This window comes from Myiozetetes cayanensis, unplaced genomic scaffold, assembly GCF_022539395.1.
Source record: "Myiozetetes cayanensis isolate MyiCay16 unplaced genomic scaffold, myiCay2020 scf10, whole genome shotgun sequence".
NCBI lineage: Eukaryota > Metazoa > Chordata > Aves > Passeriformes > Tyrannidae > Myiozetetes > Myiozetetes cayanensis.
In genome coordinates this window covers 25675554-25698445 of record NW_026086605.1, presented here as the reverse complement: position 1 = coordinate 25698445, position 22892 = coordinate 25675554, and the positions used below count along the sequence as shown (strand labels likewise).

At 39.4% G+C, this 22892-nt stretch overlaps 1 protein-coding gene across 5 annotated transcripts in view; it reads left to right on the top strand.

Annotated features, from left to right (window-relative positions):
* RASGEF1A (RasGEF domain family member 1A) overlaps positions 1–22892 on the top strand; it is a 159548-nt gene that overhangs the window by 116901 nt on the left and 19755 nt on the right. For 3 of the 5 annotated variants that reach the window (XM_050335842.1, XM_050335815.1, XM_050335824.1), the window contains one exon: positions 18400–18579. In XM_050335842.1, the coding sequence (XP_050191799.1) occupies positions 18406–18579 (174 nt within the window). In that variant the 5' untranslated portion in view covers positions 18400–18405. Of the gene's footprint in view, positions 1–15943; positions 16007–16532; positions 16551–18399; positions 18580–22892 lie in introns of those variants that run through there. The other 2 variants (XM_050335833.1, XM_050335848.1) reach the window with 2 other exon arrangements.

The window sequence follows — 22892 nt, the reverse complement described above, 5'->3', positions numbered from 1 at the left end:
AGTGGTGTCCTTTGCAATGCATCAGCATTTTACTGCTACAGGCCTACTGGCCTCCACGTGGAATACACCTTCATCCCTGTGTTACCCAATTATTTTCAATCCTCAGTTAAGTTATTTAAGGCATGAAAAAAACAACAAGGGGAATGGGAGTAGAGGGAAACATAGTTGGTTGTGCCTATAATCCTACAGCTATACGTCTAATTCCAATCACAAATTATTCTTTTACATGACTGTCAGGCAGAGAAACTGTTGCCAGCACTTTATACCCTGGTTTTGAGCATTCAAAATATCTATTTAAATTAACAAGCAATCAGCATCCACAGCAATTAACATCCCATATGCAGTATTCCAGTTGTGCATTCTCCACTCGTTCTTTTCTGCCATGGAAATCTTTATTGCAGAGGGCTTGTTTTGACATGTTATCTTTTTCTATTCAAGAATTCTATGTACTTTTCACTCAGATTTTTAGATTCAGTTTGTCACTATATCCTCCAGGTGTATGTAACATCAACATAAAATAACAAACAGAACTCAACAATCAAAACTATTTTCTCTTAGTAGAAAAAGTCATACTACATGATTCCACTAGGGAGATTAGCAGAAAAAAATTCACTATCATTTATGCATTCATACAAAATGATAACTGGAAGTGGAAAGGATCTATAGACCAAACAAAAAAATTCTGAATTTGGCTATTCAGTCTGAATTTTGAACATAACCATTTGCATGTAATAATGTGAACCGAAACTATCTGATGTCAAAGGCGTTATGGAAACCTAAACCAATGTTCAGCTACATTGCATCTATACAGCACCCTTTTCTCATCAATTCCCATTCCTTTAGGATTCACATTCCTTCATACAACTCATCTTCCTCCATATTTGTCACAAACAAAGTGACATATATGATCACAGCAGGAGTGCTACCAAAACATTGGTGCCCAGACAAAAGTATTAAGACCATCCACAGAAAAACACTGAATACTTGTTCTGTGCAAGCTGGGACCCATCTGACAGAAGTCATGTATGATGTCTTTCCCCACTGCTTTATCAACAGTAACTGTTGACAGTAATTATTCCTTTAATGTTATAGATGTAGCATAAATACAGACATAGTAAAAAAAATCATTTTTGAAATAATGACAAAGAATGCCTTTCTATTTCTGACAGCATAGGAAATGAAATTATACAATTCCTGATGTGGTGCATTTTTGAGGTCATAGTCATATTTATGATATAGAATTAGGTCAAAAAAATATGACCTAATAAAATGTTCCCAAACCAGGCAGTACCATGATAGGTTAATGAGGTTTTCACTAAATGTGAGATAAGTTTCAGGTGGTAAGGATGATTTTAGCATTTTAGGTAGTAATGTACTTTGGACCAAAAGAGAGAACAGGAGCTGTTCCAGTTGAGCTCTGTATTTGAATTTCCAGAGTTCATTCTTACCCCTATAAACTCAAAACAAAACTCCTTGGTGTGAACTGAAACAAGATATTTGAGTAAAAAAAACAGTCAGTGGAAACCACTGAGCCTGAGAATCAAAACCACTGTTTGGACCTGCACTGCACAAATGCCTGGCAGGCCTGATGCAAAGGCTATGTTTTCTTGTATATAATTCTAAACCCAACTAATTTTTTTCACTGAAACCAAGGGTTTGGGGGCCAAGGAAAGGAGAAATTAATTTGAAATGGCATCTCCTAATGAGCAAATGAAGATCCTCCAGCAAGAGCAAGGAAATTACCTTTGCATATTTGGTTTTCAAGAGATGAAGGAGAGAAAGAGAAAGAGAAAAATGGAATTGTGGCCACAGTGGGGAAATTTATGAGAAATGCAAGTTGTGTGATTCAGGCAGATTCAGGGAGTGCTAAAAGATTTCAGAAGGTGAACAGATTCCTTTCTCATTAATGAAGGGGCCCTGACTCCAGATCCACTGAACTCACTGAGAGGAAGGCTATTCAGCTCCCTCCTTTGATTGAAAGCATGAGTCTGTTACTTATGAGCTCTTGGTAGCTTTCCTTTTAATAGGAAGTTGGGGGAAGGGGGAAGAAGATGGCTGGAGGAGGGGAAAGGAAAAGATGGGCAGTAAAAAACACTGGTAGCTGAACATGGAACTTCCAGGGTTTTGCAGGACATGCCTTTGGGGAAAGGTTAAACGCTTAAAAGGTGAGTGATGCCTTTCCTGGGCTGATTTTTCTTTCCTCATTGTTCACCAACATGTTAAGAAGAAAACTCCTCTGCATCTTCAATCCACCCTTATCCTCTTATTTTCCTGTGGTCTTATCAAATTATTTATTCGGCTAGCGTGGAACAAAAAAACAAACAAACCCCCAAAAAAACAAAAACCAAACAAATGAAACAAAAAAACACCAACCCAAACTGATTTTCAACTATTTTCCTCTTTCTTCTGCATATCATCTATATTTGAATAACGCTAAAACATACTAAATAAACAAAATCCTGATCATCTTCACTGGTACAACAGGGAACATGCAGCCTGCTGTTCTGAATTGTACACAGCCACCAGCTCTTGTGAGACATTGTGTGGGCTTGAAATGTTCTTTTAGTCCTTTGCAGCTAAAAACTGAGCACAAATTATCACTAAAAGGATATGAAAAATTATGCTGAGACATTTGCCATAGCTACACAGGAATGTTCCTCAAAGTGAGCAGAAATGTGAGCAGATTACTTAGCCAGCTTATTTTTGAGGAGTGTATTGACAGTTTCTGATAAAGGTTACTTTTTCATATGAGAAAAAAAAAAAAGAAAAATCCTCTTGAGAGAAATACCCACATATTGCAAATGCCCATGATAGGTCCTTTTTGCTGCAACACAGCAACAGTGTGTCTAAACCTTGACATGCACTTTAAAGGGACAGAAACTAAACTCCTTTTCAGGTACTTCAAGCATAAGTGCCTTTAGTGAATTTTAAGATATTTAAGCTTAAAAAAAAGCTTAAATAAAAAATAATGTGAACTATCATTTAAGTATTACAGCAATAGTATAAGTGTGCTTCCTTTGTAATGTGACTTGTAAAACATCAAATTTTAAAGACCTGATTGATGGATTTAAAAGACAGAATATCATTAGCAGCTAAATCCGTATTTAAATCTTTCAAAGTCAACATAGTTACAGAAAATACTTTAAACTCACTCAACTTGTAGCCAAATGTGTTGAAACAAGAAGGCTTCAGCTTTCCAGTGTTTGGACTCATCCACAGCTGTAACTTCTGAGAATGGCTATTTCGTTCTTTAAAGGCAAGCTCCACATTATTTTATTCTACTGCAACATTCCAGACCACTTCTCAGACCAGAGTTCACACACCCAACTGAAGGTACAATTTTTTTTCTATTAAAAAATCAGCAATGAATTTACATGGGAGCTCCCTGGTTAGCACACAGCAGTAAACAATATCACAGAAAAATTAGAGCCATCACCTTAAAACTATACTCAGGAGCATCTGAGCATCATGGACTCGTTAAATATCTTTTCTTTTTTACTACTTCAATATTTCAAGTATCAACTGCAAGTGAGCTAATTTTGGTCAAAACACAAAACCAAAGTACTAAAAAAGGAACAAAGCAAGACACCTAATAACTTTTTAAAAGCAAGTAGGTAACTTTCAAGTAAGCTACTTTACTGACCAACAGGCATTGTATAAATCACCCTTTGGGAGGGAGAATTTTTTTTTTTTAATCAACATCTTTCACTATTTCTTAGTCAAAAATACGAAAAGAAAAATTGAAAGGTGCAGCAAAGAACTGATCCATTTATAAAACAGGGAACTAGATTTTCAGTTATAGGTATGAATCTTGCTGTTGTCTGCAGATGCCTGAATCCAGCTCAAACCATATTTTGCTAGTCTATCTGCTGCTAAGGAAGATATATCAACCATTTCCAGTCTGTAATAACTTTGGTTATCTTCTAAACTGAGCAGAGATCTTACCAAGAAACTGAATGGCCAACTCCAAGATAAATCTAAGTACTACCTATGTGCATTGGCATGGAATGTAACTTCAATGCTGTAACACTTGGAGTGCTGTGAGATTCAGTGGAGCCCCTGCATGTACAGAATATTAATAGTCACTTTTACAGAGATAGCATAAGGCAGACTTGACAAAAATTAGCAAAATCTTTAAGTTTTTGCTCTTGATGAGACAATTTTTATTTGCAATTAAAACACAGAATACATGCAGAATCTGTCTTTGAACCAAGTGTATCAGTAAATGCAGAGGAAGGAAAAATAAGGAAAAACAGTAATAATAGAAAGATGATTGTGCTCAGTAATGAAAACAGTGACTTGTGATGGTAGGGAAAAAGCAACATGGCTTATTGCAAATGACACAGTAAAGCACTTCATTGTTTAATATACTAATTCCTGAAAACCTTTTCATCATTTCATACACTGCTAATGTCTGTAAGCATATGCTAGTGAGAGTGATCTCTTGCTTGCAGGGAGAAAAGCGCACTGTCACATTTGTGAGGTTGCATGAAGGTTTAAACAACTGTAGTTACTATAGGATATTTACAAAATATCAGAACAGGAATTAAGCACTTGATGTATTTGAGCTTCAGAAACTTTCCTTCATTTGATGCGATCAGATTCAAAGCACCTGCAATGCAAAGCAGTTCAAGCAGCAATCCTTAGCCCAGATCTAAGCCCTGTTCGCCTCAACCTCAGTCTTAGATACTCAGCCTACCTCTTATTCATGCAGAACCCATGTGTCTGACTACATTCTCACTATCTTAGGAAACAGGTGTCATTTCAAGCCATAAACCTGCTGTGCATCAAAGGGTAATTCAGCACAGGAGCACCATGCACACTGCATCTCCCTCAAGGAGCACTCAATAAAATTACCCAGCACATCCACTACTGGAACAGTAAGCATCTTCAGATTGTCATTTCCTTTCCTTTTCAGTTTCACCTGATTTTGAAGTGATTTTGGAGGAGGGAAGGAAGAAACAGGTATAAGAAAAGCAAAGAGATAGTACCTAGAACACCTGAAAGTGATGACAATTTCTGCATAATGGTCTTGCAGAACCAAAGGGAAAGGAGGGATTAAGAAACACTGTAAAAATCAACCTTTACTTGGGGCTTTATCTAAAACCCACTGAAATCAATTAGATGAGCTCTGTTGCCTCTAACAAGTTTTGTACTAACACTCAGATCTGCAGCATTGGACATGATAACCTATGGCAACCCTTCTATAAGATCATGAAGATATTATCAATTGTTTTTGAAAGAAGAAAGGGGGATGTCCCAATATCTCTAGCAAAACAGTATTTCCTCATTCTGTAAAACATGCACATGCATATACTACAAGAACAATGCTAACTTCTGACTTGATGCTCTTTGATGTGTGAACATATGAAACGATTGGAGACCTTCCAATTATCTCCAGTTCAAAGTTAGGCCAAAATTAGAAGCAGTTATGAATAATGGATTAGGTTTTAGTAGAAGCAGCAATGCTGAGCAGAATAAAGATGAAAGTTTAGCTTAGCTGCAAATACGTAAAATAGGTAAGCCACACTGCTTCCTCCAACAGACACGCTGGAACTGCACATCCTCAGAAGTTCCATTAACAAAACATATGTCAAAACAGAGCTTTATGACAGATTGTAAATTGCTTTCAGATGCAATTCCGATGTTTTCAGGATAAAATTAGAAGCCAAGGTTTCTTATGAAACTTCTTCCGCTTCTTTAAGAGGGTTTTTTTTGAGAAATAACCACGTCAAAATCTTGTAATTTACCACAGTAGCCTAGGAGTTGACACCCACTCAAGACACGCATCTTGGAAGGTTTGTTAGCCAACACGTAGGTCAGAACAGTAGCCCAGATCCTTAAAGTGTGCTTAAACAGTCTATTTCCATTCATTTTGGAAAGCTTACCAATTTCCTGACAATTGAGCATTTTAATTAAGGAATAAAAAACTTCCAGGTAGTAATGCTTCTAAATGGATAAGCTATTTTTGCTTGGATGTCTATGCTATGTTCCAGAAAAAGATGTGCAGTGGGCATTCCACCATTGCCTTATAGTTCTGCATCTCTACTTCACTTTGTGGATTTGGCAGAGAAGATTGGTGCTCAGAAGACGACCATAATAATGCAGATACACATGGCTACTTCGCACTCCTATCAGAGACCTGTTTTCCCTTCCTTTGTTACCTCCATAGTTCTGTGTGACTGTAAGCACTGTGAAGCAAACCCTGCTGGTCAGGCAGCACTTGGGCTCAGTGCCTGGTTATTGACCAGATTAACTGACAACAAGTCTGAGATGATTTTTCATGGCTTGTGCACGGGTTTCTGTACAGGTATTTACAGACGCCCTCGTTGAAATCCTGTGTTGCCTTCCTTCACCAACTTCAGTTTAAGTTTACTAGGCATTTTGCAAACCATAAAAATGAAGCGATTACATGAAACAATCTGATGATGTTCTCTAGATTTTTAGTGGCAGTCAACAAGGTTTAGCTAATCAGAATTACTATCGTATATATCACGCAATGCTAGGGCAATTCGAAACTTTCATTTACTTCAGAAAATAACTACCAATAAAAAGCATTAGCATATTCAATGCTTTTCATGCTTTGCTTTAAAATTACAATTCCATTTCCCAGAACCAACTGTTCCAGTTGAACAAACCCTTCTTTACTTCAATAGACGTAGGTGTGAGAGGGGGTAGGTGTTTGACTTCATATACCAAGGGCATACAGCAAGATTGTGCTCAACTCAGAACACAGGCACTTAAAATGCCAACACTTGAGTGCCTCTATAGTCTCAAATTATTTTTTATGCCAATTAAACAGCAGATCCAAAAAGGAACACTGAAGTAGTAAAATGTGAAATTCCTCAGCCTACTTATCAGAGTGACGTGATGCAGGCTGGTGGGTAATCATGGGAGAATTTTGCCTATAATGTTTTATATTATGCTCATAATTATTCTTAGAACAACATAAAAGGATAGAATATAGTATCTCCAGTTAGGTAGAAAATGGTTGAAATATGTAAGTCTATAAAACATTTATGTTGAAAACACCCAATAGAGCATTTTAAATATCACTAATTAAAATTAGGTAGGTTTCATTAATGAATTTGGAAAGATAGCTATTTAAATAACTTAATGAATTTACAACACTTCACGTGAACCAAGCTGTATTTTTTACTTCAGTATTAGGTCTGAACTAACTCCCAGTGGGATGTCTTGTAAGTTTAGGATTTCTAGCTCATCTTTGCCATGCACATATTCTGTGGGAGCTGCTAAAGAGAAAAGAGGAAATTATAAAATGCTCATAGGGAATTAGTCTCCTACACAAGAAAAACAACCTGATTTTGGGTGAATATTCCCATGTTATCAATCAGTACTGCGACACTGTTAAGTCATTACTCTTAAGCAGCTACATTTGAAGGCACTTTGAATCTATTTTCCTGCATACAGATCTTAAATAAGTGTCTGTGCTACTTGAACAAAACTCTCATATAATTAGAAAACTTAAGGGCATTATGAATCGACTGCCCAGGAAATCTGCCATGACATGGAAAGCTTCTACTTTTAAACCACCAGCTCAAATTTCAGATAAACAGTAGGTATCTTTCTGTTCAGAACATATAAAAACACAAGGGAGGGACAGGGGACAGAATGGTACAGAAATTAAATAAAGAAAAAAATTGCTTTTAGTCCTGCTATCCAAAATAACTTAAATATTTTTGTTATATATTTTAATGATTATGCAATACATGTGTATATATATAAATGAGCACGAACTTTACATAATATTTTACAGTTTGCATGTATAGTGCTGTCAGTTTGTTTTGAAACTTTACAGTGCTAAAACTAAATAACAGAACTGACTATATTTTCCTGAACAAGTGAAGACCACTCTTCTGAATACCACTTAATAATTCTTCATTACATTTACTGTAGTCATTTCTTAGGCTATTCGTTTCACAAACCTAGCATATATCTCTCTAGAGCTTCTCTCCTCAGGTATATCTACAATCTGGATCCATGTCTATCTTGTCTAGCTTGCAGAAAAATGGTAGTTAGGAAAGCAGGAAATACAGAGAAAATAACATCAACCACAAGAGATTACAGACTTATGAACTCTTGTTCAAAAAAAAATATCCATCGATTTTAGGGAGCTTTGGCACCCCTGCACAAATGAAAATAAAAATCAAAAAACAAACAAAGAAAACCCAAAAAGAAACAACCCAAACCAACAAAATCCAAACACAGATAACCTTAAAACAAGTCTCCAGACCTGAGCTATAACAGGCTCTGCCCATTGTACGCACAGCTTTTGCAGACCCAAGAACCCAGTCTAATGAGGAACAAAGTGAGCAACAGAAGGAACAAGCTTCCCCTGGGGAAACAGTATCAGCTTCAAGTTTCCCACGTGTTCATGCCTAGGGAATCCCCTTTGAACATGACATCTGTTTCATGCCACTGGAGCGAGGCAAACAGCAGCTGTAGGGTTGAAATCCAGACTTATTAAAACACACATGGCATGTATTCACTACATTTATTTTATACTGTTTGATTCTTCCTCTGGTAAGAAGGAGAGAAGGATATAAATTATAAAATTTAAGTAAAATAATAAAACAACCTCCCTACATTATTTTTAATATTGGACAAATGAACTTGAAAACGGTAGAGAATAGGGTTAAAAATTCAATAATATCCTACTGACAGAACTATAAGTGCTCCATCCTTCCACCCCTCAAAAAAAATTTCAACCAGAAATTACTGAAACTTGGTACTCTGTGGCATAGCCAGCTTTCAGATGAGTGCCAGTCCTAAATGAGAAAGCCAAATAGGTTCAAGGAGTATATTGTTTTTCATCAGCAGCTATTTGAATTGTGGCTTGATCAATATAGGCCACAGGGAAAATAAAAGCTCCAGCAAGACACTAAACCTTTTTCATTTGTAGTGCACTTAGATTTGTGTCCTTATAAAGATATTGCCATAAAGGTTGGGCCAAAGTAGCTCAGTCTTGTTAATTCTGTGACTGATTTATGTTAAGATGCTTTAGTAAAACAGAAGATTAAGTAATTGTTCAGTTAACATCACTGGCACACAGGTAGCCTACTGATTATTTTTTTAGTTTTTACTTTCAACATTTATGGACCTATGATTCTATAGCAGGGAGTTTGTTCACTTGTAGATTACTCCTCCGCTTAACCCAGCAGAAATTTGACCACAAAGGGTCATACTATTTTAGTTTTTCACATTCAAGAGTTTATGCTTGAATAATAGAAGACTATGTCCTAGGATATACAAGAAAGGATAAATATACATATATATATACATATATATACACAATAACCTACATCCTGTACTACTCAGAATCAATTCAATGCACAGTTGTCTATTCACAGTTTGTGATATGATAGTGCAAGTTCTTCCCAAGAAACTCAGACTCTGCTGAAGGACTCTACAGCTGATACAAACATGCATATAGATGAGACTAAGCAGGCTTGGGAGCTTGCCCATTTATTCACTAGCTCTTGTTACTCATGAAAATGCTGTTATTAAAAATTAATTTTGAATACCTAATTTGGTGACAATTTCATGCTAAAATTCCACCATATTTAACTATTTTCTCAATACTTCTCCATATTTTTTGCTCAAGATATTGTCAAGACTATCATATCTTGATTCTATTCTAAGTAAAGCCATTAGAATGGCTTAAACCAACAGGTGTTAACTGCTTTGTAAAACAAGTAGACTTTAGACCACTCTAAAACTCCCTTAATAATTGCTGCTGAACTTCTCAGCAGTGTCAGCTAAAAGAATCCAAGCAACAGATGTTTACAGGAACTGAATTATTACCCAGGTAATAATTCAGGTAAGACAGATACATCACATGTTTAATAGAAATTTGTTTTTATACCAATACAGGTGAGTTACTGCATATGAGCTCATCAGCTCAGCATTTCTCTCTAACAGGTGTAAAATAAAATTTGTAAAACCAAAGAGAATGATAACTGGGGGAAAAAATGGATCCCATCACTGACCTTAATGACTCTTCCAAAATACCTGTGGGAATGCTAACAATGTCACTGTCATAGTTTCTGCTAAAGCAAACAGAAGGTTGACTAATCAAAATGGCAATTTTCATCTACTAATTGTGATGCCCTGAAGCTCATAACACTAAAAATAAACTTATTTTTTGTTGAGCTGGTTAAAAGAAATAGCAACCCACGTGCATTCACAAAAATATCATATCAAGAAGATTGACATCAGCAGACATGCAGATTTTTCTTCCCCTGGGCACCAAATTGCTGATGCTCCTTTCTTGGCATAATTGATTTTCACTTTCTCCTTGGTGGCACATTCTTGGAATTGCTGGTGTCACAGCAAGTGTGAATATGCAAGTAAAGGACACACTAGCTAGGATAAGCCCAGAACTCCATCTTGAACCCCAACTTGAATCCAATTTAAAATAGAATATCAGTTTCTTTTAAACACTCAGCTTCAGAAAAAAAATGAAATAAAAGTAATACAAATGTGCATATTGCATTAATACACCTCTGCTATTCCATGTTATAGTCAAAATCAGAATGAATCACACACATTAAACCCAGTTCTTTTATGCTTTTTCTACCCTGTCTTGAAAAACAAAACATGAGAAAAGTGAGAAGGCTCCACCATCTCCTGAAAACATGTAAATTGTCAGTTATGTATGACAAGTTGTAGCAGCTCCTTTAAGCAGACAGTGCCCAGCCAACATCTTTTTCCTTTAGTTCACCCTCTCCTGTGCAATTAAATGATCTGAGATCCTCAAACCCCTGTAAGGAGTCTTGTTACATCGAGATGCAAAGTCAAAGTATCACCCCTTTTGATTTGCACTTTTTAACCCCAGCTGATGCATCCACACCAGTCAGGAACAGAATTAAGACATTCATGATATATTACGGTGCTGTTTCCCAACTGAATGTATCTTAAATCCTAATCAGCAGGTAGGATAATTCCCAAAAACTACAGATTTCTATGAATGGACTATCTATGAAAACCAGGACTCAAACAGGTTACTGGTGAAATTCTTTTGGCAGTTGTGCCAAAATAACCATTAAAATCTCAGTCACTAATTTACAGCCACACACCAGTATCATAGGTAACTCGTGTCAGATTATGTCCAAACTGTTATTTTGGCAGAAGCACAAAAAATGGGGTATTAGCACCCTGTCCTCCCTAAATCCTGGGGAAGAGCTTTCCTTTCAATCCAAGGGGGAGTTACAGTACTGAGCATCAGTGAAAAACCTGTTTCACACTGCTCAGCAAAGAGTTATTCTCAATGGTGTCACACAACTGACCTTATGCCAGTGAAAACACAGTCTACTCTACAGATACAGAACAGACTTTTCACAACCAATTTTCCCTTTTAGATAGGACTAAAAACCAGACGTAGTGATGAACTACATCTTAAGTTGCTCCTATATTTTCAGCTTGGCTTGCTCTTAAAATTGATGTGTACCTAAGGGGTAGAGCTGGTCAAGATCTCTTCAGCAAAGCATTTTAAAAATGGAAAATGCCATTTTCAAACTACAATATCCACTGTCCCTGATAAAACTATGATGTGGAAAGATTCATTGTGTTCCAGGTCAGAGAGAGAGACAACAGTACAGTCAATAATAACCACATGCTGATGGCTGGATAGCGTGTTCAACCTCTCACTTCAAGCCTCGAGCTTACAAAGCTTTGTTTAGTTCAGAACCACGGTTTGAAACTCTTTTCTCCCACTCCCATCTGCTACCAAGTTATTAATGTGCCATCAAGTTATTCTGCAGTATGAATCTCTGAAACTTAGAAGTCTTCAAATTCATCTAAAAGTGGCTTGAGAACATTTTTCAAATCTCAGAATTTGAATACATCAAGTAAATCTTGAATGTCTGTGCAGCCCTACAAATAAGACCAAAACCCAAATGTTCTCTGAAAACAAAACACCTGAGGCTTTGAAGCTTTACCTGCATTCTACTAAATTATAAATTCTTACAAACAGTCAATACTAACATGTGTCCATGTAAAAGCCCCATCTAAGCTCTCTGTTGTTACTGCTTGTGAAGTTTAATGGCATTTCCTGCACAAATTCCTCATCTAAAGTCCAGATTAAATGGTCCAGTCTATAACCAAGGCCATAAATCAATAAACCCCAGGAATACAATATACACTTTCAATTCACCATTCTTTTTCACATTCCAAATGACAATATCAGACTCTGTACCTTAACGCCTTCCAAAATGGTAAGAACCAGAATACACTGCTGTAGCTATACCTGTAAAGATGATGGGCATACAACATGGTTTCTGGCACTGTAGGCTCTGTGGGTACAATGTACTATTAGAAGAGAATATAAGATGCCAACACAGTGACCTGGTCACTTTAAAGGCCCGTAGAACTCTGGGTAACAGTTCAGATGCAATCTCCAAGCACAAAACAAGACTATGCACTAAACCCAGTAGTGCTTCAAAGACCTAGGCAATGTGCTATGTTCGTACTATTGTGTACATAAAAGGGTGGGAATGGACAGATGAAGATCCTGTTTTGTTATTTAATCAACACTACAAAGAATGGCACATACAATTAGGTTAATTTTCCACACCAGTACCTCTGGTTTTGTCCCTCTTTTCTTCCTTCAGTGCAGATGCTGGGCCTTTAAAGCATGTTGACATACTCTGTTAAATGAAACCAAATGTTAATAATAAACAGACCTAGGTGGAAGGTGACCAGTGACTCGAGTAGGTTGACAATAAAAGCTCCAAGGACAGCATTTCTAGAAGAGTCTCTTTATACTTGAGCTTATAGCCTCAGATCAGCATTAAGGAGATTTGTAATGACTAATTTCTCTTTAACACAATTAGATTTTAAATATACACACAAGCACGTTTGAGTAAGTTGTTTCCAAAAAGTTGATTTTAAGACCAGTGGAAAAAACTCAGTTTTCCTCTTCCTTGACTCTCACATCTAACTTGATAATCTTCACTCTCAAATTGATTTCTCCTTCACTTTCATCTATTTTTCTTTATTAATATTCCTTATTTTTACCAAGCTGTTGGCCAGCAACTTTCCACTCAAGGGGAGATGTAACTGTACTAGAGAACTGTATTCAAACGCAACAAAGCAAAAAGTTAATGCCCAAATACAAAAACATACAAAGTAAGTGCAACAGCGTGAAAACATCCTTATCAGCATCTCACAGATGAATACTGAGGGCACAGTGGGATTAAAAAATTTGCCAGCCAAGTCCATAGCACAAGCAGGAATAGAACCCAAACACTGCAAGCGCCAATCCAGTTCATTAATCATAAGATAATAGGACGTGCTATGGTGGTGTTGGCCAGTATGAGAGAGGCTGAAGCAACCTTCAAGGCTGAGACAGTGATTGCTGCTGACTCACTCTGCAGCAAGATACTCCTCTGACCAACTGAATTGAACCACAGCAGTGTCGCCACAAAAGCAAGCTACAGAACAAGTACAGGCTCTGCTGATTAAACCTGCTCTAGGGTCCACCCACCAGTGACATGAGGCAATGCCTGAGGAAAACATCTTCAAAATGCAAGCAATTTGCTGAGGAACAGAACTTACATAACTACAAAAACAATTAGACCTTAGAGAGTTTCTGTATCAACAGATTTCAACACTCAGAATATAGATAGCTAAAGGTCATCATCCACACTTTACAGGAAGAGAAATGAAATAAAATGATAACATGATTCATCTGTTACATGCTGTACAAGCAGAATTTAGGCCTCCAGCTCCTCTGATTTGTAAAAATGACCTTTCCAACAAGACTGTGCAATACAGTGTACCCAGAACTAAGCATGTACCTGAACTTCCAATCTTAGACCCCCCCACAACCTTTGTATACACATACCTAGGTGTGTATATAAACAAGAAATATACAAGCTCCATTACATATGCATTCAAAGTTTAAAGACTCTGCTGGACTACAGAATAGAGGAATATGGACAAACACCAGAGTATAGGTACATGACTCAGAAGACAGAGCATGCCTACCTAGCATAGTTTTCCTTCATTCTATTAGAATGTTTCTAAATTCCTACATTTCTTACTTTCAATGACAGGACAGATCTAGTTTCTGATGTCAAAAAAAACCCAACAAAACCCCAAACAAACAAAGAGATCAGGGATTGTTTTTACAACAGATTGAATCTGTGACCAGAGCTCAATTAACAAGGTATGTTTCACTAAGATTAATGGACATATTCTTCTACAAGTCTCAGCAAATGTTTGAGTAAGGTGGGAAAACAGATTAGCACATAAACAGAATGAGATCTGATAGCTTTCTTTCTTGCAGGCTTTCTGCAGTTGTTCTTAGTTATAAATACTAGACAAGTTATTAAAAGATGTTCACAGCCTTCAGAAAGAAATATTATCATGTTATGCAGTGGTAACCTACAAATTCCTACCTCCTGCTGTTGATAACTTTTTACAAAGGACTTGAAGATGTTTGAACAAGACTTAACAGAACTTGTCCCTCACCCTCTTCTGGCATTACACACTCCTGTCCTGACGTGGTAGTGCAGCAAGTGAGACCACTGGATTCAAAACTCATGTCTTGGGAGCTTCCTTGGTGTCCAAGGCAGGCAGTGTACTCTGAGAAATGCCTCAGTGTAGACAAAAGATATCGGATCTGCTACAGTACCTGCACACTCTAAAGGCTGTGGAGTACAGCTAAGAGATGGTATTGAGACTAAGAGCAAAGCAGTCTTGGCAGGGAGGAAGAAATCCTGACTTTTCAAGTTGTCATTTAAGAGAAAAACCTCATTTTAATTTAAAAAAAAAAGAAAAAAAAGAAAAAAAAAAAGAAAAAAAAAAAGAAAACCACGATAAAAGGTCTGTTTGGATTTGGAAACCAAGAAGGAATTTAGTAGGCAAACAGTAGAGATGATGAGTAGCTACATATCCATCTAAAATTATTGTGTGTTTAGAATGGATGACAGTGCACGTCCCCAGATAGTGAGCAAGCGTGAATCTATTCCTTACACTATTGAGTGCGTGTGTGTTCCCAAATTTCTTTGCCGTGACCACCTACCCAGACTGTCGTGCCTACTTCCAAAAAGGCTTTTCGCACATTAATCACCATGGAAACCAGAGAAGGTTTCTGCTACATATTCAAGCAGAGTAATTAAATAAATAACGTTAATAATAAAATTAAAATTAATGAATGCCTGGACACAACGAGGCAAATAGTAGACTACCCCAGTTCCAACAAAATGATAAACAGATTGGAAGATATTTGTTTACGGGGAGGGGGGGGAAGGCTGCTAAAATGGCAGCCCTCAGTTGCTCCTGGGCACAGGTGCGAGTCTGTGGGACGGCTGGATGCGCCCACGGAGCGTTTCCACGGGAGGTCAGATTATGGACACGCACCCGAGTATGCGTGTGACACAACGTGCGCTGGTCCCGCGTCAGCCCCACGGCTGAGGACCAGCCCCGAACTGCGAGATGACTGTCTCAGGCAACTTGGGAAGAGAAACAGCTCTGGCACAAGGAAGAACACAAACAATTATTAGCGGGGAGGGCCGGGCGGCGGCAGTCGCGGCGGTGCCACCTCGGCCGTGCCCGGGCACGGGGAGCTCCGGGGCGGGCTCCGCGCCGCCGGCGGGGATGGAGCGCTCGGAGACCCGCGCGGTGCTCGGGGCGTAAAGAAACGCGCGGTCGGGATGCCTGGAAACGTTCTTCTGGAGGGAAAAAACAACAACCAACCAACCAAACAAGGTGGTGGGGCGGCGGGGGGGGTGTTGGGGAATGGAAAAAAAAAATCGCCGACACAAACCCAGGATGGGCTGTCTGAAGCACCGCGCCACCCCCCCCCCCCGTTCCGCCCGGTCCCCGTTTGAACGGGCCCCGCGCCCGCTCAGCCAACGGCGCGCGGCGGCGGCGCTGACGTCACGCGCGGCGGGAGCGGCCCCGGCGGGCAGAGCTGTCAGAGCCGCGGGGCCGCCCGCCCTGCCCGCGCCGTGCATGAGGCGGCCCCGGGAAGATGAGGGTAAGCGCGGCCGTGCGGGAGAGCCCCGCGGCGGCACCGGGTGAGGGTCCAGGGCACCAGGTGGGTTCTGCTCGGAGATGCCCCCGCGGCGGAGCCCGTCCAGCGAGCGTGTCCCTGGTAGCGGCGGCAGAGGTGCCCGGCCGCGGGAGGGAAGGAAGGCGGTGAGCGCCCCGGCGAGGGCGCAGCGGGCGGCAGGTGCCGCGGGGGCGCCGCCGCAGCGCTCCCGCCCGCGGAGCCGGGGCCGGCTGGGGAGCGCGGGGAGCTCCCGGCAACGCGTGGGGTGCTGTGCCCGGCCGCGCTCGCTGCCCTGCCGCCCATCGGCCCCTCGGCTGCTCCCGGGGGCGGCACCGCAGGGCACCCGCCAGCCCCGCGGGAAGAGCCGGGGCTTGGACCCCCCCCGCTGCCATCCCGCGGGGATCGGCACTGGCGGCGCCCGGCGAGGGTCTTTGGAAAAAAAAATGATGCAACAACGAGCGCCTTAAAGGAGTTTAAAAGGCTTGGTGGCAAACTCGGGGTGCGTTTTTCGCTAAAGCGTCTTGTCGCGGTAGGTGCTTAGTTGGTTGTGAGCTTTCCTTAAAAACCCTGTGCCAGTTCGTGTTATGAGCCAGAAGTGCTCATCACAGCCAGACCCTCCTGAGAAGCGCCTTTGGGCTGTACTGCTATGGACCTTAAAAGGGAAAAAAGCAAATTACTAGAGAGTTACATAGCACAGATAGCAAAGCTGGCAGCTTCAGCATACGCTCTAGTGGCTCCTCAGATTGTTGTGCACTGCTAAGTTTAGCCTAACAGATAAAAATCTGTGGAATACTGAGTAACCTTAATGCCTGTTTGTAGAGAACAGTGATTTTTCATTTCTTTTGATACGACATTAGATCCTGCATTTTTTGTTTTATCAATGTCCTAAACTTCTGAAGCTGAACTCCACTCCTCAGAGTAGTCTATTACACAGCTGCTATATTTTAACTTACTGGGAATTACACTTCGCCTTATATCTGTATCACATATGAACATGTAAAGGTCTTCTGGGTAAAAGCCACAAAACAGTTCTGCTTACCAGCTTGATGTATAAGTGAATCTGTCACCTTTACGAACAAGTACTGTTAATATTGGTATTTTTTCCTTACAGCACACCTAGCATTCATCTGAGATTAGGAACAGAAAAATGTTCCATATTCCAGTTGTAAACAGGAATGATTTGGAGAGTTTGAAGGAAAAAAATGTGCCTTGCATTAAAAAATTGCTCAGGAGAAGACTTATGTGCAAGACAGGAGCGCGGTTAGAAACAGCTGTCAGTTTAAGGGTACTGGGAATAGCTTAATCCTTTTCATCTACATAAGTGCTTGTCAGAGTACGTCAGTATCACGTTTGTTTCATAGATGGGGAGACAGCAGCTCAAGGGTTAACATTGCCTTTTCACTTGATCTTCTAAACAGTCTTAACTATTTCAGCAGCCAGGGGGAACTGTTTTGATACTGAATAGTATTTTCAACCTTTACATACAGTAGCAGGATGTTTTGTTTAGCCTTCTGCATAGATTTAAGCTGTAGCCAGTTCAGAACAAATAAACAAAAAAACCCCTACAGTTTACTCAAAGGCTGTGGTACAGTGATACAATTTGTGGCCAAGGGGAGGGAGGTGGAAACCCCAAACCTTCGTGTGGTTTTTGTGTTGTGACATCAGGTTTGTTTCCTAAGCAAAAATCTCCAAAGAGACTGTTTAAATTAGAGTTGTATATTACAGTTTATGTCACAGGATTCAGGTCCACCCAGTTCATGGTTTCATGTACATGTTAAAAAAAAAAAAAAAAAAAAAAAAAAAAAAAAAGGCAAATTTTGTTTGGACGGGATGTGCGTCCCCCCTCCTGTTTCCAGTAATATCTATATGCAGAAGATGCACTTGTGTTGAGACCTGGATTACATCTAGCTACAGAAGTGGTGAAGGATTTATCATCACAAGTGAAGTGTTTTGGCCAAAGATCTGACTTCAAAAAGAGTAAAAAGAGGAACATTAAGGCACAGTGTTTGTTTGTTTGTTCAGTAAGGCACCACTTCAGTGTCTTTGAGATTCATAAAGCATTTTGTATTTTCATCTCTGTATAGTTTTACGCATAAAGAAGCAGGGTAAAACTGGGGAGAAAGAAGAAATCAAGTACAGTGAGAAAAACTCTTACAGCTTGTGCATCTACAGCCTTAGAGATGTAGTTTAAAGTGCATTTCAAACACCAAAGCCAGCTTACAGATGTGTGATTGCTTGGATTCAGAACTCAGCTTGAATGCTGAGGCTGCCTTCAGTCAAATATGTAATTGTGTTTAATGTATGCCTCTGTAAAACCCACACATCAGACATCCTGAAAGAAAGCTTAACCCTCTCTCCTTCCTTTGCTGCTTCTGCAGGAAACTATGCCCCAGACGCCAATATTTTCCAGCATGCTTGGTTCCAGTTGTAGTGGGCAAGTGCAGCCAGACATGGGAGAGAGATGTGTGGACCCCGTTTATCAGGATGGGAACCTTGTTTCTGGATCCCTGGAAGCCTTGATAGAGCGCCTGGTGCCCACCATGGACTATTATCCAGATGTAAGTAGCCACTGCAAATTTTTTTGTTTTCTACCCATGGTTTTCCTGAATTTCTATCTGAATTAGTCCTTTCTCATGAAATCTACATCTGATTCAAGATTAAGATGTAGGCTAAAGATGAATTTATTTTACTTGCAATATTCATTCACTAAAGATGTTTCTCAGTGGGGATACTCTCTGTTTGTAAATGAGAGCACTTGTTAGAAGGATAAAGCCCTGTTGAACTTAAATGGGTGCCTTAAGAACCAATTAAAAGCAGCATTAGCCACAGAATTTTCATCCTTCTAAGCTGCTTTAGGCCTAATGCAGCCAAGATTAACTACTGACCAGCTCCTACCTAGGGAAGCAGACCTGAAAACATCTCTAATGTTTTTTCCCTTAATTTTCTATGTATATCCTAGTTATGCCACCAAAATACATTTTAATTAAAATACTTTCTTCCTCAAGATATTTTAATGGGCCAAAGCTGTAATAATGTGTGTTCTTAAGCCTGAAATTGATTTTGCAACTGGTTAAACATCCTCAGTGCATTCCCCCAAAGTAAATACTATTTCTAACACTAGGGTATGCAATAAGAATCTGACCCTAGGATATTATTAAGATATCACTTTGTCACTTAAAATTACACCTTGTACCCGTTAACAAAAGATACTACTTAAACGAGTAGCCAAAAATCAGAGAGGCTATATAACATATATTCTATTTGAGCTCTGAAAAAGCAGAAACTATGGCAGGAATATCCCAGAACTTTGTGAAAACTTACAAGGGGGCAGGAAACTGCAATCGCTATTAACTTGTACACAAAACAATGTTTATAGTAGTGGACCATGCTATACCTTGTGTTTCTCAGACTAATTTGTGTGAAACTTTTTATTTTGGTCTTATATCAATGACAATAAAGGACCACCAAGCTCCTATATACACCACACATCTTCACAATCGCCATCCCCAAAGAGGGGACTCCCCATATGAGAATTCAGTGGGTATATGCAGCAGAATTGCCATCAGTCATCAGTAGAGGATTAAAAAAGCAAAACCAGGATGGTTTACTGTTCCAGTTCAAAAGTAATCCTAAACCTTATATTTAAATATGGCTAACATACAATTGTGCTACCAGAACCAAATCTTTTATAAGACTCAGAGGGATAACTATTGTTAGACATTAAATCTCCCTACCCCAAATAAATATTGTAGAACAGACATGCTGAAGAAAGCAGTGGGTAGAGCTGGTGTGGTATAGCAGTGGAATAGTTTTAGGGTACTGTAGTTAAGCCTTCCAAGGAGTCAGTTCCTTGTCTTTTATGTCATACTAGAATAGGGTTACTTGCCATTTGGATTTCTGGACTGTAGCTAAGGTTTTTTTTAAGTAGCTGCTAATGCACATCCCTTATTGTAACTTGTAACATAAAATCTATTTATAATACAGCTGCTCTGAAAATGGTTCCATAAAGGGAGCATTACTTAAGGGGTCTACAACTTATTTTGGAATGCTGCTGGTTTCCATGGTGCTATCCCTTTATCCCCCGCACAAGGGAGCATTCCCATTACCAAGCAGTCACAGACCCCACCCTGCAGGCTGACAGCTGAAAATCCAACAGAAGCAGTCAAAGAGAACTCCAAGGAAAGAGAGATGGAAAACAGCATTAAACCACATTCATCTCCTCTACAGCACAACACATACCTTTAGTTAAGCCATATCAACCAATTTAGGACTAATTATAAAACGAGTGGATAAATAACATATGAGCAACATAAAGAAGGAGCTGTATTTGACTCATCTTCAAACCCAGGTTTTCTATTTCAGCTCAGTTACATGTTTATGCTTCATTTCACACTCATTTCTATTTTTAGGGAAGTGGCCACAGAGCGTTAGTGATAGCCACGTAGGCTGATATCCTGTCAGAAGAGTAGCCAATCCTGTACCTTCAAGAGAAGAGTATAAACACTTCTCAGTCTCCTGTCTCTGGCTACTCATGCAAAGAAAGGCAGCAAGATATTACCAATTAATTCGCACCAAGAGAAGTTTTGGTCACATTAGCAGAGGTTACCTTAGTTTCAGAGTGAGTATCTGTAAGTTGCAGTACTCATCCAAAGTTTTGATTAGTCCATCTGAGCAAAATGCTCAGATGGCATTCCTTCGTGTGTGCACATTAAGCTAATGATCACAGTAACCTTCTAGACAGAAGAAAAGGGAGCGGGGAGAAAGCAAACACAGAGTATCTTTCTGTGCTGGTTACAGAGGCAAAACAGAAATGTATTTGCCATGTTGGCAGAGCACGAGACAGGCAAGGGAGGACAGGAAAGATAAGCGCCTACATTTGTGTACTGCTCTTCTGAGTCTTGTTTGTGTACAGGGACTTGTTCAGCACATAGAAAAATGTATACTCATGAGACAGGAGTTCAGAAGGTTAGGAATGGAATGTACCAGTCTGCAACCCTTGTGCCCAAGCAAGAAAATGTTTCAAGAAAATATTTCACAAACAAGAAGTTTGAGAATGAGCAGTGAGTGCACAAAGAAAAATTTATTTTTTTTTTCCCTTCCTCGAAAAGTCATCAGTGCATTCTTGGGTCAGAGAGTAACAATTCCTTCTTTAGTCTTGTGCGCTCGTGCTCTGTCTTTTTTTTTTTAATATAATTCAGCTCATCTCTTAGCAACAACTTTAGGCACTAAAGGAATCTGGCTTCTTATTCTCTTGTAAAGCACAAGCCCCTTTTGTGTTAACTTACGTTGTTCCAAGTGCAGAAAGGATTTTTTTTTTCCAGCTCTCCTCCCAAATACCTGTCACTTTTGTAGGATAAATTGAGCTTAACTTTCAACCTTATAGCTTTTTTAATCATTCTTTATCAAACCAACTAGCTTCATAGCTAAGTTTCCTTCCCTAAACCATCATCTTCATGATTAGAAATGAGACAAGGTAGGTTTTTACACTGTTACAACATTTAACCTGTATGTGTATAGTAATATAGATGCAACAAATCACATAAATCTTTGATCTAGATAAGGTTTATGACATTAGCATGAAATATTTACTATCCAAAACAACTGTGTTCCTAACCCCTGAGACCTCCCACTAAGCTGAAGTGCATGGCTTAGTTCAGTCTGAAATTTCTTTATTGGATAAGGAGTGGCTATTAGCAGAGAAGCAAGGAGATGGGGGTTAGTACTGCTGTCAGACCTATCATTTTTAATTTGGTTCTTAATTGCAGTTAGTCCTTATCTGTGCCACCATATAGTAATACAAGTATCAAAAAAACCCCTTTAATTAGATACCAGCATATCTTGACCATAATGGAACAATTTTGTTTTCTAGAGTACTGAACCTAGTTCCAGTTAAGTGACTTAAAAAATGGAATAAAAATAAAGCAGATGGATTCCAGAATAAATAATTTGTTTCTAAAACCTGAAAGTCCAGTGCTGTATGAAAAAGCATTGCATGGGTCCAGGACAGCTTTTACTGATTACAGAGAGACATCAGCGAGCCTAAAATGGAAAGTATGCACTTTCATGGCCTATATCTTCCCGTGTCTTGCCAGTTCAACACCTCTATGAACATCATATAAAACTTTATCAAAGAAACCAAACAAAAGCACAGGTCATCTGTGTCACACTTTTCTTGCAGTATAACAACAGGTGAATGATACTGTGAGACGGCCTTCCTCACAGTCACTCTGGATAAAGTGCCACACACTACACAAACTTCCACCAAGGAGACCGACTCTAGAATTAGTATGAGAAGCAAAATTACATCTTTACTTAAAAGAATGTGTTCCAGCTTATCAGAGCAAAGGTCACTGCTAGGGCAATATGGCTTAAATTGTGGTTCTCTGCTACTTAAACATACAGGCACCTTTGAGACAGGGCTCTAAATGCCCCAAACAAGAATGTGGGGAGAGGATGAAAGTGTCAAAGATTTTTTGTTTCTTTCTTTCTTTCTTTCTTCCCCTCATCTCTCAAATGCAAAATTATAGTAAAAATGAGGGCTGCTTCAAGTTTTTGGTACAAACATTTTCATGCAACCCAGTGACAGCTGACACACCCAACCAGCTGAATTCCTGTCCCAGATAGTCCAGACTCACAGTTTTAAGTTCAGGGACACCACTGATAGCAATGGATACATAAACTAGCTACAAAAACATAACAGAGGGTAACTAGGAATAGTTTAACAGAAACACACCCTCCCCCATCCCAAATCTCACAACCAACGCTTTTCTATCCCTTGCTCTCATTCTGAATAGGGAGTGTATCAGTTTAGAAATCACTCTCATACACTTAAGAATAAAAGACCTTATATGTTGTCCCATAACACAACCAA